The 18,502-nt window shown below is 37.0% G+C and overlaps 1 protein-coding gene across 3 annotated transcripts; it reads right to left on the reverse strand.

Moving 5' to 3' along the window:
- Window positions 1-184: 184 nt before the first annotated feature.
- On the reverse strand, window positions 185-17,796 carry c9h14orf180 (chromosome 9 C14orf180 homolog). Of its 3 annotated transcripts, none has more exons than XM_017477137.3 (10): window positions 17,399-17,796; window positions 15,772-15,802; window positions 13,978-14,064; window positions 12,322-12,445; window positions 6,564-6,594; window positions 6,313-6,421; window positions 5,085-5,239; window positions 4,867-4,984; window positions 4,337-4,363; window positions 185-2,649 (listed from the first exon to the last, which is right to left on the reverse strand). In XM_017477137.3, exons 1-10 carry the CDS (start codon window positions 17,549-17,551, stop codon window positions 2,444-2,446), a joined length of 1,041 nt encoding a protein of 346 aa, XP_017332626.1. In that variant the 5' UTR covers window positions 17,552-17,796; the 3' UTR covers window positions 185-2,443. The 3 variants fall into 3 exon arrangements, with proteins under 3 accessions (XP_017332626.1, XP_017332627.1, XP_017332628.1); XM_017477138.3 differs by having other exon boundaries at window positions 12,322-12,442; window positions 17,399-17,795; XM_017477139.3 differs by lacking the exon at window positions 4,337-4,363 and having other exon boundaries at window positions 17,399-17,795.
- Window positions 17,797-18,502: the final 706 nt, after the last annotated feature.

An 18,502-nucleotide genomic window follows, 5' to 3' on the forward strand; every position in this document is an offset into this window, starting at 1 on the left:
CTTGGCTAAGATAAATTGTCTGTAGGTGTGAGTGAATAAGTGTGTATGGTGCCCTGCAATGAAATGGCATACCATCCAGGGTGTATTCTTGCCTCACAGGCTTTGGATCATAAAAAGTAGTTATTGAAAGTGAGTGAGTGAATAAAACATTCAGCCAATGAAAAGTCGTAGCATACATCATCTCTCTGGTTTGCAATATAGTTTATTTGATGGCTTTTATTGACGACCTGTTACAGTGTGATTTAAACTGAGAGAAAGGAGAGAACCTTAAAAAGGCACTTCTATTAAAAGTAGACTCATACAGTGTCACTAATGAAAAAAGGGAGAGGAAACACACCCAACCAAATCAAACCCAGATCATAAAGAGAGCATGTGCTCTGTCTGATGAGACTTCACTGCTTTATAAATAAAGCAAATAAAGTATCAAAGGATCTATATTCAATTCCCTTGTAAGTGAACAGTGCCTAATATTGCCTTGAAGATTTGAAATTCAAGTACAAACCAGTTGGTTAAAACTTTCTTCAAACAACAGTACACATGTACAGTATTAAGCTGTGCTATACAACGGGCAATCATGCGCTGTATACTGTTTAGCTTTTTATGCATAATTATGTACAAAGATACATTCAGTGTAATTATTCCGCGAAAAGATTTTCAGACATTTTATGTGACCTAGACCGCCATTCATTTCCTCCCAAATATCTCACAGTGGTTTTATTTTTCTGCATTTGATAGTAGGTAATGAATGTGTTGAACTTTATGCAATCTGTCCTACATGTCACTGCTCATGATGTAATGGTACTCAAAGTATAGTGTGTACAGCTCCAGAACTCCGCCTACCAAAGAGCATGATTAAAGTACAGTTAGCTACAAGAATAAGAGTGAAAACACATCTAATGTCCGGCATTAATCTGCAGTAGGGACTCTTATGACCAAATGCTAATGGAATGCTAATTAATGATTGATGGTGAGGCCCAGTTAGTGTGTTGGAAACAAATGGTTATAGATTTTTAGGTAAATATTTTTTTTTCATTCTTAAATGAAAAACATTCATTAAAAGGGATTAAATATGATACATAGATCAAATAAAGTGAGAATATTGGGTATGTATTTGGTATAATCCCTTATGATGAGGATATTTTTACTAGCATTTTTGTAAAAGTGCTTCATCCATTATTATTGGCATATAATTAATGTCATTGTGATCAATTACAGAAAGAACATTTTATTGCTTGAACATTTGATCATAATCAGTAGTGAATGCCCATTTATATCTGTAAGGTTTAAGTGGAAATATACCATTAGCTTTAAAGGTTTGAAAATACTCTCATGATATAATTAAAATCACTAATGCTGAGATCAATTTAAAAAAAAAAAAAAAACATAACCAAAATGATATTAACTATAGAAAATAGTAGATAGAAAAAAATACAAAAATAGTCAAATAAATAAGTATTATATACATGCAACAGCAAAAAAATAAACACAACTGACAGGAACATAGAAATAGTTCAAATATACTAATTTGGATTTTTGTAAACTAAAAATTGTCCTTGCCCATTGAATTATGAAGTAAATCTGACTTGGCAGAAAATATGGCTGGCTACACTGTGAAACTGTCTTGTTTCACGTTTTTAGTAAATGTAAAAGATGGAAACATTGTGCTTAACTTTACACCATAGTCAATCATTTGTAACAGAGTTACACTGAGTACTGAGTGTTCATGATTCTATGTACATTAAAATACAATGTGCACAATAATATGGATTACTTAGGTGATAGTCATTAATATTTTCTATATACATGTGTAATTATTCAAAGCATATTGTATTAATAGTGAAATCAATAATAGTGTTTTGCATTCTATATAGACTGCTGCAAACTGTAGTAAATAAGAAAATAGGTGAGAACATTTATGGAGAAGCATAGGTGCAGCTGTGTGATTGAGTGTGACCTTCATATATTGATTTAAAGAATAATCAAAATCTAATTTTCAATTTTCTTCAACCTAAATCTAACTTTAATACATTAAGATTTTATTCAATGATTTTATATGAATATTCTTTAAATAGGTTGTAAGAGACATCGTTAGAAACATAAACGTGGTCTAAACTCAACTGCTACAAGCAGAGATATTGAAATGTATCTGCCTCTCAGTAAAAATGAGGATATGGCATTAAAGTCATAAAGGGCATAAGAATGCCATCTGTAGTTGGTGCGCAAAAGTTAACTGTTTTTTCATGAGTGGATTTAGAAGGCATTTTTAGTCCCAGGGTGTGGGGACCATCAAATAAAGGGTCTTATTTTAAGTAACCATTATTCCAAAGTTTTTCCATGAAACCATGATTCTTATCTCTTTAGTCTGTTCTGTACCATTGTCTGGCTTTCTGTGCTCATGGAAGCATGTGTAGAGAACAGTGATGCCACTGGTCATCTGTTATGCTCACTGCATGGTCAGCCAGATCCAGCAGCCCCACAGGATTTGTTTGAACCGCAGCAGATAGACAGCGAGTGCTGCCTGTAGTTCTTCACAGGCACGATGGGGCCGTCGGCGGTGTGTGCAGTACAGAGCTAAACCCAATGCTGAGAGCAGCAGGAACAGACATGTAAGCAGGGCCAGGTGGGGACGGCTCTGAGATGAGTCATATCCTGCAGACAACAGAGGTCACAGAGGTAAGGAGCAGCCAGTAAAACTCCTAGATTTTTAACTGGAAAACAAAGTGTAGTTGAGTGCAAAAGTTTGCATACCCTTTCTCTGAAATGATGAAAACAAGAAGACATTTAAGTGTGAGTTAGGGTTCACAGATTACCACAAGCAAAGAAAGGATCAAAAGGTGTATAATGTCAGGTCTGAATTTCTGAGTAATGGTTTCACTGTCCCTAAACCCATTTATATCCATCTGCAGCTCTGTGTGAAGAATACATGGACTAGTGGAGACTAAAGCAAATAGTGATACTGTAGTTAAAGCAAAACTACCAGCAGCTTTAGCTAAAAGGGGAAACAAAGGGAACAAAACCTGGAAGAACAGTTCCAAGGTAACTGGAAAATTGAGAATTTATATACACAGGTAAATGAGGCTAAATGAACCACACGTGAGCTTATTCAGTGGCTTGGGGAAGTGGGTGTGATTGTTGGCTGTGGACTCTGGAAGTTGATTGTAAAAGGCAGTTGCAACTTAAGAAAAAGGTCAATATTTTCTGTTTCAGGACAGTCATTACAGATCCCATTGTTTCCTAATTGGACTTATTCAGTATTCTGTAATTAGACATTATTGAAGACCATTTAAATAAATTGAATAAAACATGCCAACGAGGATGCAAACTTTTTAGCCACATCGTTTTCAGTAGAAACAATTAATACATTTTTTAAAATTCAACTTACTTTTTCCCCATTTTTTCACATACAACCTAGGGGATACAAACTTTTGCACTCAACATATGTAGCTTGAAATAATAAGGAAATACACTCACTGAGCACATTATTAGGAACATGCCTACTCATTTACGCAATTATCTAATCAGCCAATCAAGTGGCAGCAGTGCAATGCATAAAAACATGCATATACCGACCAGTAGTTTCGAGTAATGTTCACATCACCCATCAGAATGCGGAAAAAAGTGATCTCTGTGTTTTTGACTGTGGCATGATTGCTGGTGCCAAATGGGCTGGTTTGAGTATTAGTTTGAGACGTAGCCTGGTCTGATGAATCTTGATTTCTGCAAGGGCACACTGATGGTAGAGTCAGAATTTGGCATCAACAACATGAATCCATTGAACCCAACCTGCCTTGTGTCAACAGTCCAGGCTGGTGGAGGTGGTATAATGGTGTGGGGAATGTTTTCTTGGGACATTTTGGGTTAATACCAATCAATCAGTGCAAAGCAAAAGTCGTCTCAAACTGGTTTCATGAACATGACAATGAGTTCAATGTACTTCAGTGCCCTTCCCAAACACCAAAACTGAATCCAGTATAACACCCTTTGGATGTGGTAGAACGGGAGATTCGCAGCATGAAAGTGCACCCATAAATCTGCAGGAATTGCGTAATGCAATCATGTCAACATGGACCAGAATCTCAAAGGAATGTTTCCACTGAAGAAAGTGCTCAGTGAGTGTAAATTTCATTGACTAAAGCAATACTCAAACAAAAGGAAGATGGATGCTTAGGTCTATGAATTACATTATATAAATGCTTTAGATGCATGTTGTGCATTGAATTCCACAATTACTTAAAATGACAGTGTTGCTATTTGTGACAACAGAATACACAAGATGAGTTCATGCATCATGCACATCACTTGAATAATATCACTGTTCAATACATGATACACTCACCTCCTAAACAGTCATAATATGGAATGTCTGTGAATCCAAAATAATGAAAGAGGAACTTTAAACTTCCATTACTTAGATTCTCTAGGCTTAGAAAAACATGCCTAAAGACAATAACAGCTCGTAGAACAATATTCATCAATCACAGTGTAGTCATGCTACCATTTAAGTTGAATGCCTTATTAAAAAATGAAGAAATATAACAGGCCTACAAGCACAAACATGAAAGCACTATGTATCCCTAAAGAAAAAACAACTAGCACATTACACAGGACTATATATTGTATTCCTGTCATAAAGACAATAGCACAGACTACACAGTACCTCATTTGCATGTATAATTAATTGTGTGTGTAAATCATTGGGGCATGTAAATGTGCTCTTGAACCTGGTTGATTCATTAACTTCAGTCCCACAGGCAAAGTGCTGTCGCAACTCTTTAATTTACTTTACTCATTTTCTTCAAGTACTAGGTCTTAATGATACAGCTCTCACTTCAGAGTGACCTGCAGGTCTCCGGTTTAGTCTCTTACCATGAACAGTAATCTCTGGTTCGGTGAAACGAACACGCCTATCCGTTTTCCGACGCTGAGTTGAGGACGGCTCGTTGGTCCTCTTTAGGATGGAGATGGGGATCTTACTGTTGATGACCTATAGCCAGGGGTATGAAAATTATTCTTTCTTGGTGCATATACATATTATCTAATTCACTCCCTTGATAACCAACAGTGCAACTAACAAATATAAGTACCTTTGGTTTTGGAGTGTCTGACAGAGGATGTGGATCTTTTCTGTGCCAGAGCTCAGAATCTTTATGACTTAGAGCAAAACCGTTGAATGTATTGTTGTATGACTCAGGGGCAGAGGATGTTTTTGACAGAGCTGACACACACTGACCCAATGAGTCTGTGAAATGAGTTGTGTTAAAGCACTTTTAATCCATGATGAATGTCACAATGTATACAGTAACATTTTATAAGCAAAAGCTTTCCCTGTCAGATTTCTTAAAGTCATTTAACATTTTAAACTGAAGAACAATGATGTGCAGCTGCATTCAAATAATGTGCAAAAACCAGGGCTGTGTTTTCCAAAAATATTTGACAGCACTTAGATCATCACACAACTGTAGAGTGAGCATCACACTTTACACACTCACTAACAGTTAACATGATCTTAACTTTATGATGCTTTTTATAAAACTAAAGCTTATTTGTAACCTGAAGTGACTAATATAAGGCATATTGTATATAGTAATGAATGTGTGACTCTTCTATAGTTTCACTTAAATCCCAGCAAGTTCTCCATATGATGGCTATTTTCGTATTCCTCTTGTGAAAAGTTTGTGATTATATTTCATTGTAAGCAGCAGACTATGTGGCTAATATACACTCATTTTTCAGCAGGCTATATTCTGCACCTGTACTAAGATGCTGAGCCAGATGACAGGTTGTACCGAAAGCATTTTCTTAAAACAGCTTGACTCAGTAGCTAAGATGAACATAAAGTATATATTTTTATAACCATTTGGAACAGCATCTGGCATGCCTCCCAGCATAACAGAAATAAAAGAGGCATTGCAACCCTCCCCCCAGAAATATGACCTATATTAAAATAATAAAGAAAAAGAGAGGAAGAGCGGTACTCATAGTATTCAATTAAAATTTCTGTTTAATGACTAAATAATACTTAAAGTTAGAGCAATAGATGGACAAACCCCGTTAGTAGCAATTTAGCTCTAATATACATTTGGAATAAACATTTATAAGCTTTTTCGCATTTGTGGATATTTTCTTCTGAATTAAGTCCACCATAGTATACTGAATACATTATATGCAGGTTTTATATAATAGCATATTTTTGATAGATATTTTTATATATTGAAATGATAATAACTAGCATTATGGAACTTTAGTTTCAACTGAACAGTTACTGTAGTGTGATTGTTCATTAACTTCTTCCAGCAGCTTACTGTACCATACCTGAGTATTCAGTCTTGCCAATCTCAGCATAGACTGTGCCCAGAAGCTCCAGGCTCCTGGCTGTGATGGGGTGATCATTACCAAATGCTCGCTGGTGTATTTTTGTAGCCTAAAACAAGCAGAGATTATATATGTAAACCTATAATAATAATAATAATAATAATAATAATAATAATAATAATAATAATAATAATAGTATTGCCTCATGGTTTATTTATCAGTACTTCTTGCTGGTACCATGACATACATACCTTGCCACTATACTCTAAAGCAAGATGAGGTCTGAGAAGAAAAGAACACATAAATATCCACAATGTATTGTCAGGGTACAATACATAGTGCTGTGCATATATACACACTGAAGACTCCTAAGTTATCATTATCTGAGGCTCAGAATGTGATTGTGTGAGACAAACTCACAAATGGTAATCTCGTCATTGTCAAAAAACATTATTGGGCAGTCAAAATGGACACATGCAGTGGCAGTCCGGTGTATACTAGTATATGTATTTTTGTTCAAATGACAAACATGACTACACAATCAGGTGGACAAAAAACTCCAAAAAATAATATGATGTTCCTGAGCTTCTGTGAGGCACCCAGACAGATCTGTAATGGTAATCCACAGCCTGTGTTGTATCAGGGATAGGTCAGATTTGGCAGGAAATGTGCGTGCTTTAGGCAAGTACAAATAGTAACAGACTAAAGCCATCAGTCAAATATCTAAGAGTGACAAAGACTTACGTGTGTCCAATATTACATTCTACCCCACTTAATAGTATTTTAGTCTGCCAGTGGTTTCATTGCTATGTAGGCATCCTATTTAGTGAATGTGGTTTGGGACAAAGGTCTGAATACCTCACTGAAAGTGCATTACTTGGCATGAGATTAATCAGCAGTAGCTTTTACTTTCATAGGTATATAAAGCATGTAAAGCAAAACATAAAATGGTAGACTGTTCATAGTTTGCTCATGCTGATCATAATAAAATATGTAAAACATTATTTTGATGCTGAATTACTTTAGATACTTCAATTTAAATAATAAATAATAAACAAAACTTTAATGATTCTATTTGAGTAGTTCGCGTGTGGTTAACTTTTACCTGAATTATATTTCATTTAATTTCATTTAATTTCTACTCAAGTATGAATATTGAACAGGTGACAAAGAGTCAAAGGTGGTCAAATATTGCTGATACAGGCATCATATAACTTTTGGCAGAATTCAACAAAGGCCTCATGTCAGGTCATCCCTGAAAATATCCAGAATGATGTTCTTATTGTCCACAACTTTATACTATATATTAATAGTAAATAATACATTGTGCATGTATTGTATATTTATAAGCACCAAAAGCACCAAAAGAGAAGGACTGTAGGCCCACAGACAAAAATAGCATGAGATTAAAAATATCATTGTAGTAGTTCATTTATAAAGCCTACATCTAATCCATGGTGGAAACTCTGCTCTATGATCTGGCAGCCTAACACACAAATACCTTCTTTCAAAGTACAACAACAAGGCTATGCAGTGTCAGGCATGTGGTTCTATTTTAGTGCATGTGATCCAACAAAGCCAGCCAAACGTGCACGGTGATTCCAGCTGAGGTGCTCTCATAGAGGCCTTGCAGATTAGCTAGATTCTTATATTGTTGCACCTTCAAGCATTTGCATGTTTTATAAGTCACTTTGGATAAGAGTGTCTGCTAAATGACTAAATGCAAATGTAAATGTAAATGTAGAGACTGTGGAATGTGTGACCTTTGCCAGCAAACATTGAGTTGTTCTGTCCTTCTGAATGTAGGGTGACATATTTGACTAACACTGCCCCAGTCATTTGATATTCTAATTTATGTTACTTTAGGTGTGTTTCCTTAATGCAGCTTTCTGTCTTAGCATAAACAACTTGTTAACAACATGCATAGTCCCTGATACAATAAGACTTGTGACCTTCATGTACACATGGTATGCTGTCTTACTGCTGTCCATGGAGTACTGTATATCCTACTTTAAACTACAGGGCTATAGCCCACCAAGTCTGCACCACAAATCTGCTAATGATTATAGAGCAGGGGTGTCCAATCTTATCCAGAAAGGGCCAGTGTGGGTGCAGGTTTTCATTCCAACCAAGCAGGAGCCACACCTGATTCAATCAGTTGATCTTGCCCTTCCATAGACTCAGGTGTGGCTTCTGCTTGGTTGGAATGAAAACCTGCACCCACACCGGCCCTTTCCGGATAAGATTGGACATCCCTGTTATAGAGCATGATCTTTCTGTGCAAGGCTGATTTCAGAGTTGTTATTCCTTAACCCTAATCTAGTTTCACTTAGTAATGGATTGGTGTCTGTTTGCTTGGTTTTGGACTGTTCACCTAGGACACAGCACAGCTCTCAGAAGAGAATGCTTTCAGCAAGGGCATCACTGCTTGCCGTCATAGCACTGAAAGATTGAAGAAATCTGTTCATCCTGTGGGGGTTGAGCTATTAACAGTGTGTCTGTATATTCAAGGATGGCTTTAGAAGTCCTACAGATGTTTGCAATGAGCTAAACCTGAGCCAAGTGCTGACGATGTAGAACTTCCTCATCTATTTTTTATGTCAACTATTGAAATTTAGATGCAAATTGACATAAAACTGCAGGTGCAGGATGGGTTAACACTAAAACTGTCTCACACTGACTGACAGTGTTCCTGGAATCAACATATAGCTGCAGTGATAAAAATGTTAAGAACTAATGTTTTTGTGAATTTTTGATGAACACACCACATGGTTTTCCGACTTTAAAGAAAACCCATCCTTAATATTTTATAAGCAAATTTCGCTGAGCTGAAGTACTTATAACTGGAGAGTAACACACTGAAAATACAGTGGGGGAAATAAGTATTGAACGTGTCAACATTTTTTTCAGTAAGTATATTTACCAGTGAGGTTATTCACATGAAATTTTCACCAGACATCAGTATTAACTCAAGAAATCCACAAATATAAAGAATTCACAACATTAAAGTCCATAAATAAAGTTATATCTAATAAAGAGGAATGACACAGGAAAAAAGTATTGAACACGCTAAGAAAACACTGTTCTCCAAGGCAAGGTAAGGCAAGGAACCAGCTGAAATCCGTAAGTAATTATACCCCATATCTGTGCAAATTAAGATCAGCTGGGTTAGTAAATTGATGGTCTATAAAAAGGCTTTTTGTTAGCAAGGTTCACACAAGAAACATCTTATGATGGGTAAAAGCAAAGAGCTCTCCCAAGACCTTCACAACCTTATTGTTGCAAAACATGTTGATGGAATCGGATACAGATGTATTTCAAAACTTCTGAATCTTCCAGAAAGCACCACTGGAGCCATTATCTGCAAGTGGAAGCAACATCACTCCGTTATCAACTTGACATGTACAGGAGCTCCTCTCAAGATTTCTGACCAGGGAGTCAGAAGAGTAGTCCAAGAGCCAAGGACCACTCGGAAAGAGCTCCAGAAACACTTGGAGGCAGCAGATGCCATCATCACAGAGAAAACAATAGGCAATGCACTCCACTGCTCACGCTCATCCTGCAAGACTCCATTACTAAAGAAAAGGCATGGCGAAGCACAACTCAACAACTCATTTGGACAAGCATATGAAATACTGGGAGAGTGTAGTCTGGTCAGACGAGAGCCATGTTTGGAGAAGAAATGGCACTGCACATCACCCTAAAAACACTTTACCAACAGTGAAGTTTGGAAGTGGAAGCATCATGGTGTGGGGCTGTTTTTCATCACATGGTACTGGCAGACTTCATATAACTGAAGGTACGATGAATGGAGCCCTTTATCGGGAGATTCTTGAGAAGAATCTGCTGCCATCCACCAGGATGATGAAGATGAGACGTGGGTGGACCTTCCAGCAGGTCAACGATCCAAAGCATACAGCAAAGGAAACTCAATTGGTTTCAGAGAAAAAAAATCAAGGCATTAGAATGGCCCAGTCAATCACCTGACTTGAATCCAATTGAACATTTGTGGAAAAAGATCTAAAGATCAAGGTTCACAAGAGGGCCCCAAGATTTAAATACAATATGTTTAGAAGAATATGCCAAAATCACACATGAATACTGCTGCAGATTAATTTCTTCATAAAGGAAGCGTCTTGAAGCTGTCATTACAAACAAAGGCTTCTCCACTAAGTATTAAAGAAATGTCAGTTAGCATGTCCAATCATTTTTTCTTGTGTGATTCCATTTTATTACACATAACTTCATTTATGGACTTTAATATGTTTGGATTTCTTTATGTGTGTGGATTTCTTGAGTTAATACCAAAATCTGGTGAAAATTTCATGTGAATATCCTCATTGGAAATATATTTATTGAAAAAAAAATGTTGACATGTTCAATACTTATTTCTCCCACTATAAATGTACCTGTTTTTTCAGTGGGCGTGTACAACCTGAATCACTGCTCTTTGTTCTGTTACCTGACCCACTGTACTCAGGCTGAGATTAAAAGATTACAATGCAAATACCAACATCTATCCTGGTGTCCTTGGAAACATAATCTTACAAGGCCAATGATAAAATCTCAATAAAAAAAAGTTTAATTTCAGCATCAATTGGGGTCCTCTGCAAAATGATGTTAAATGTTACAATAAGGTTAAAGTCTGTAATCAGTGGCAACAGAGGTGGGCATAAGCAAGGACCTCTGTGTCCAGGTGTAAAGTATGTGGTGGCCATAAAAGTTCTCCCTGGTCATGTGAATCCCTTTGAGGAAACAGAACACCTATGTGAGGGTGCCCTAGTAACACCTGAAGCCTGGGAAGTCATATAACACTCGTCACTTACCTGCCTTTTTATCAGTCGATGCATTTGTGGTTCTGTCTAATCATCCATCTTACATGTCTTTATATATATTTTTTTATTTGGCACATGCTTCTGTCCAAAGCTACTTACAAGTGAGGTGCAATTCAGTACAAGCACATAACTGTTAAAGAAAGCATCAGTGATAAAAGCGCTACAAAGCTAGGTTTACACCAACTGAAACATCTCCAAGATAGAGAGTCAAATCTAAACATGAGCCGGAGTAGTACTACAAACACTAGTCCCAAAGCTGTCAATCAAACCATGAATGATGCAATCTGGCTACTGTAGTTGTACTTACAATAATGGTAGTAATATACAATATAACAATAATGCATTTTAGTGTTTAACATTTAATTTTATTATTATTATTATACACTTATACAAGTGTTTAAGCAAACTGATAAATATTTTGGCCTTTTCCAATTAGATTAGATCTAGTCTATTGCAATAAAATAATGTAATTTATAGCATTTCTTAATTTACTAAACAATTAATAAACATTTTCTCAATTCATGTATATGTATTCTTTGGCTAGATTCTAAATGTAACACTATTTAAAATGAGGTAATTTACACAAAAATGCTAATATATGGGTTAGTCAAACACTTTTGGCTGGTTGTGTATACTTAAATGATTTAGAAATACTAAAGAAATAAAACAGGAATATTTACATTTGCAGATATATTCAGGAATAAATATTTGACGAGTCCTGTGTATTAACAACAGCAATGTGCATAATGAGCACATTGTATGGTGAAGCACACAATAAGACAAACCAGACTCTAGTACTCTATACTATTACACACAAGACTGAATTCAACCAAATTCAGACTTCCTATTTTACAAATTAGTCTCCTCATATCCTTTTGAAGCAGAAACCAGTAAACCATGACTACCAGGGGAACATTCTCTGTTAATAAATGTACACTCAAACATGACTTTTTAAATTTAATTTGAAAGCTTTTCAATAGATTTCTATCAAAATACAAACAAAGCAGTACTTCAAATAATATAATAAGCTAATCTATAATGGAGCAAAATTGTATAGCATAGAACTGTTTAGCCAATATGACACATGAAAAATAAATTTTTTATACCCATCCTTCTGAATGACGGAAAATGCTATAACATTGTTAGGATTTAATTTTTTTTTTTTTTTTTTTACCTTTTACTCATGATGCAAAGTTGGGCCAGCCTCTCAAGATCCTGGGCCTGCGAGACCTGTTCTGATAACTCCTCTGGGGAGAGCCATCCTGGTGAACCCAGTGTACTGTCCTCCTGAGAGCCTACTAGACAAACATGCTGATTTAGAAAAGCCCAGACATTATGCACAAGAACCGGAACTCTACAGCGATCCAAGGACACACTACACAAGCGCAAGCGGGAACTGGACTACGCAGAAACCGAGAGAAAGGAAGGACAGGACACCTGATTTTGCCACACCCAGTTATTCAAATGTTCTTAAGCACACACAGTCACACACTTAGCAAACACTACTTCAACACTATAATGAAGGAAAGTAAGAGAAGAAGTACCGATAAAGGCATAATATTAAGAATATCGTAGGGTGATGAAAAACAAAAATATATAATATCTTTAAAAATAAAACAAATTACAGTTTTACAGTTTTTATCCACAATACCTGCATAATACATGCACAACATAATATTGTAGTTTTCTGCAGTAATACAAAATACAGACAGATAATACAGTATATACACATGTAAATATGTAATTACTATGCACAGTAGTCCAATAAGGCTTGAAAGGAGAGACTAATACAGTTAACTATATAAAAGAAACATAAAAGTAAATTTCGTGAACTTTAGTGGGTTGTCAAACTAGAGAGCTAGAAACAGCAGGTTTCTGTGAATGAGACTCAAGAGGCTGCAGGTCTTAAACCTAACAGTACTCACTGGAGTCCCTGTAGTAAAACATCAGTTCTGTCTACAGGGAGACAGTCAAGGCAGTGCAATTCACCAATGCTGAATCAGACTCCAGCATTTCCCAGACTTTAACGGCACTTTAATGAAATCATGGATAGAGTAGCCATTTATCTGTCTGAAGAGATGCACTTCCATTCTGAGCCCACACACCAGCTGTGTGCTGCTTCAGGAGCATCACACATCCAGGATAACACCATGCAGACATGCATCAGCAGAGGAGATGAATAGCTCCTCCCGCTCAGTAAATAAAGATGAACATGGGCTAAATGTACTGTTGCACTCTATAGGGAGTCAAAACCTTTGCTTGTTTATACAGGTTGTCACAAAAGTCTCCATCCATAGGGGAAACTTTTTAGCAAAATGTCTTCCAAGATTTGTCATACTAAGTTTATATTATATTTGTATTCAGATAGCCTTTAAGAATACCTTTGACCAAATAAGAATGTTTTAAAATCATTCTTATGACTGGATCGGGAAGCTTTCACAAGGTTGCGATGGATGTGCAATGACATATATAACATCAAATGTGTTAACATGAGTTCATCATGAGTGAGAGTGAAGACTACAGTGAAATAGCAATCATGTAGAGGATGTTTTGTAAATAAGAGTTATGTTTAGCTAAAAAGTGTTAATGCATGTAATTCTAATTAATGTTAGAAATGCATGCTCATCAACCTATAATAGCCTCGGCAAACAACTTCTTTATGGTTCTTTTCTAACTAGCTCTTTAAGTCATATATTGATGTTTCCCAAGGTATTAATACTACTTTTTAAGTAAGCTAAAACCATAATATGATACTATAGGACCAGAGTGAACTATAATGGACCTTGTGCAGAATTAAGCAGGGGCTAGATAAAGCATAAAACAGACTTGCCTGTGCTTCCTTGTAGAGCAGTGAGTTCGATCAATGCCACCTCATAGAACATCTTCTCTGCCTGAATGAACTGCAGTGCTTTCTCATCTGTTTTATATGAGTGAAGGAGCAGACTTGGTTATCATGAAGATTGCTGTGTTGTTAGAACACACAGCCAGGCCCTTTTAATCAATTAAAAGAAATAATAATAATAATAAAAAATTCACAGCTACTACGTGTGACCTGTATTGTTTCAATGCAATACAATTCTGTCCCAGGTGAAGCAATGGAGTTGCAGATCCATCTGAAGCTTTTCTGTACCTCACTGAGAGCTGTGATTGGGCAATGTTGTCTGTACCAGTCATTCTCTCCATAGAAAGACACAAAGCATGTGCTGGAACTATTAATAGACATGTATTTAAAAGTATATTTGTTTACATAGACAAAGGCATGCAGAAAGAAAAAAAAACTAAGCTAGTTGTAAAATGATAGAGTATGTGCTTGACAAGGAAAATATACTTAAAATAGATATGAATAGCCCACTTCACATGAGGTTTCTATTACTGGAAATGCTTCTGTTTTGGTATGACATGTTACAAATATAACTCTGATAACACACAAAATATATATAGACTGGCATTGTAATGTGTAAAAGTTCATACCTGTGCTATTCATAGGAGGTTGATTTACAGTGCCAAGTAAGAATTATTCCAGGTAGTTTAACAGTGTACCAGACTGGAAAAATTTGGCAGCAGGATAATTACAGCATCTGATGCCAGGGTAACGTCACTGATAATTCAGACATCCGACTCACAGGCAAACATTCAGAGCTAAACAACCCCCAGAACTGATGCTATAGCATGTTGGCAGGTACCAGCTGTCCTAAAATTAGAAATGTTATTACCCTGTGTTTAATCTAATATGTGAATCATTAGAGATCATTTGTGTCATTCCTGCCAAAGTGCTAATATGAAATGATCTTTTTTTTCTGGACTATGACATCCTGGATATTCCTTCGAGTTCCTGATATTACAATGAATCAATGGCTACCCCATGTGAAGCCTGATTAAAAGTGCTCTAAATATTGGGCTTCAAATGACCTTATCTCTGATCTAGTTATATGGCCAAGGCAGAGATGATATGAAAATCATATGAATATTCAGTTAATTTCATTAAAACCCACACACATGAACATAAAAATAAATCTTTCTAACACAGTCAAAGTAATGTATGGTCAAGGTTAGTTTTGTCCACTATATTAAGATCTTAACTAACTCTACTATTACACACTATCTACCAAACATTGATCAGAGTTCCTTAAAAATTTCCAAGAAATAACACAGCTAGTGAACCAGTACTGGACATAAAGAAATGATCCAGGGAATGAGGGTTGGCAAAGGTTGGCTCACTTGTTTGTTTATAGGTTAATGACATGGAAAGTGAAATCTTCTCATTTGAATGTTGTAATCTCGTAGGTCTTTTAACACCCAGGGTTATATACAGACATTTTCTATAGATCTGACTCAGTTTTCTGTTGATTTTAAATCAGTGAAAACAAATGATAAACTTTTGCAAAGAGAAAGAAGAGAAAACAACAACAACAACAACACATCAACACAGCACGGTCAAAAGCACAAAGTCTTCTGTGTGTCAAATACACAGAGTATTTTGTAGTGTTGGAGTGCACTGAGGTGTTTGCAGAGTTGTGTGTGAAGGATAAAATGCTTTAGGCCTTCATGTTATCAGAGTGGATGAGAAGATACCCAGATGAATGCTACATGTGCAACATTTCTTGACCTTTCCAGGAAAGGATACAATTTTTCTCATCGATGAAGAGTTCAGCGATCTAACAGAGAGAACAAAACCACACACAACTTGATCTAACATCGGCTAATCCTAACAGCTTATGATGAGCTCATAGATCTCAAAATAGTTTTAGCAACATTACTCTCACAAGAAAAATGTCAAAGTAAATGTAGCAACTCGAAATAGGTCACTTTCTACACTAGTATTCAACATTGCAACACTGGTGAATTCAGCAGGAGTAAGAAGCGTTTAAGAACTTGTTTATATGTGACCAGATTCTGTGTCATGCCACACATTCCTTCATGCTTGAGTTACTGTTTATGTACTGGCCATTTCCTGGGACACTTGGAAACTTTCACACAGACTATGCTGATGAAATGTTATCAGAGAATAGAGCTATTATTTGATTTAATGTCACCAGAAAGTCACTTTAATGTCTAGATTAGGCAAGGACCTGTTCATGTGAAGACAAGCAGTAATGTGATCTGTTGAATGGAAACTGCTACTGGATGGTGCTGGATCATATGGACCAGGAGCAGGGGTGGAAAACACTGTACTTCAATACTACACTTAAGTATTATTTTGGCAGATTTATACTTTACTTGAGTATTATTGAAATTGAATACTTAATTATGTTTACAAGAAAAAAAACTTCTCTCTCTTTTTTTTTTAATGGGCACCCTACCTCAATATAACGTTTCAATATGCTGAAGTTAGCAAATGAGGCATCTCCTCTGTCTCCCTAGAAGGTCAGAACTCCATGCAATTTGAAAAAGTATGCGGAGGTACATTTTGCTAATGTTAATTGGCTATATCTATCCAAGTTATCCTGTTTTCTGTGCTAATGCCAGTTTAGACTAACATTTATTAAAGTAGCCAACATAATCAGGTAGGCAGCAAGTCTAATTCCATTTACTTTTTTACTTTTTATTACTTGAATATTTTTAAAAGTAGCAACTCTTTTACTTTCACTTGAGTACATTTTCTCTAGATACTTCATTTTAATTGAGTAAGATATTGACACAATATCTATCTATTCACTTAAGTATCATTTCTCAGTACTCTGTCCACCCCTGACATTGTCTACAAGTCAGCAGTTACTTATCGTGACAAATAAACGAAATCACACCATAACACACATACAGTATGTTCTGAAATGTCAGTAGCTGTATGTACACACATATGTGGCATGTCTGTTATTAAATGTGAATGTTATCATTCCACACTTAACAATGCTAACAATGGCCTGTGATCTAGCTTGATTTATGTTAGTGTGCCATTAAATCAACAGACGCCGCATACCAGTCATTACTGTGGTGGTCCTGATTGCTTAAGGACCTCCGTTCTCTGAATGTGTCTAAATGCTGCGCATATTCTCATGCCTGTCCTTGTGCATGCAGACTGAGCCATCATGCCATGATGAATCTAGGTCAAATATGACATCTTTGAGGTGTGTATAACATTTACATAACTGTAGCAATTTAAGAGTAGAGATTCATATCACTCTGGCAAAGCAAGAGCTTATGATCAATACTATACTACACATTTGCCTCCTAATGTAGAGTGAGAGATGAATGCAGTTTATGCATCATGGTGCATTCTGGTGTGGAGCTCTGTCCTGCAGGCTGAGGCTCACCTGATGCAGGCAGTTTGGCAGCAAGTGAAAGCTGTGCACATGGGTCAGACCCAGCAGGCAGCTGAGAAAGCACTGCAGAGCCGCCCTGGAATCACCCTCCTGCTGGAAGCGCCTGCCCTGCTCGAACAGGCCCTCACGGCCTCCGTTCAGCATCCCTTGCTTGGCACTACCCACCTCCGTGCACAGCCACGCGCGTTCATGTAGCACACAGCAGTTACACCTCCCATCTGAGCCGCATAAGCTCTCAGTCCCATGTATGAAGATAAAGCACTGCAGGCATGTGGAGAGGAAAAGGGATGAAAAGAGACTGGAAAAAAATGCAAGAGCGAAGAATGAAAAGAGTGGGCGGAGAGGATCACAGCTGTTCTACTGCCTCGTCTAACAGCTATTCTGTAAGACTCAAGGTTAGGTAGCGTGGGCGGGCGACAGCGAGGGAGGGAGGTAGAGAGAGGGGAAAGGAGGGAGGAGGGAGGGAGGTAGAGAGAGGGGAAAGGAGGGAGGGAGGTAGAGAGAGAGGGAGGGAGGGAGGGAAGTAGAGAGAGAGCATGAGGGAGAGAGGGGGAGCTCTTTTCTGTCTCCACCCACACTTGCACACTACTAGCACTTGGATTTGCAACCTGACTGATAGGGCTTTTAGCCATACTGGTACAAATATGGACATGGTACAAATACGGATTATATTAAACATCGTGGGCTACATTCATTAGTTCCAAAGTTAAATATTACTTTAATTATGTATTGTTTTATGTGAGCAGGTTTTAGTTCAGTTTACAATATACTCATTTTTAGCAAGCATTATAAATTATACACTGATCATCTATAACATTAAAACCACTGACAGGTGAAGTGAATAGCTTTGATTATCTCATTACAATGGCACCTGTCAAGGGGGGGATATATTAGACAGCATATGAACAGTCAGTTCTCGAAGTTTATGTGTTGGAAGCAGGAAAAATGGGCAAGTGTAAGGATCTGAGTGACTTTGACAAGGGTCAGATTGTGATGGCTGGGTCAGAACATCTCCAAAACGGCATGTCTTGTGGGGTGTTCCCAATATGCAGTGGTTAGTACCTACTAATTGTGGTCCAAGGAAGGACAACCAGT

This window comes from Ictalurus punctatus, chromosome 9, assembly GCF_001660625.3.
Source record: "Ictalurus punctatus breed USDA103 chromosome 9, Coco_2.0, whole genome shotgun sequence".
NCBI lineage: Eukaryota > Metazoa > Chordata > Actinopteri > Siluriformes > Ictaluridae > Ictalurus > Ictalurus punctatus.

Bases quoted from the DNA above. Each gene is read 5' to 3' on its own strand.
- c9h14orf180 (XM_017477137.3), bottom strand. From the start codon at position 17,551: ATGCTGAACGGAGGCCGTGAGGGCCTGTTCGAGCAGGGCAGGCGCTTC. The intron at 6,422-6,563 runs GTATGTATGTCA...TGCTTGTTTTAG, and splicing joins CTTTAGAGTATAGTGGCAAG to GCTACAAAAATACACCAGCG. The intron at 4,364-4,866 runs GTAAGAGACTAA...TTGGATTCACAG, and splicing joins ACCAGAGATTACTGTTCATG to ACATTCCATATTATGACTGT.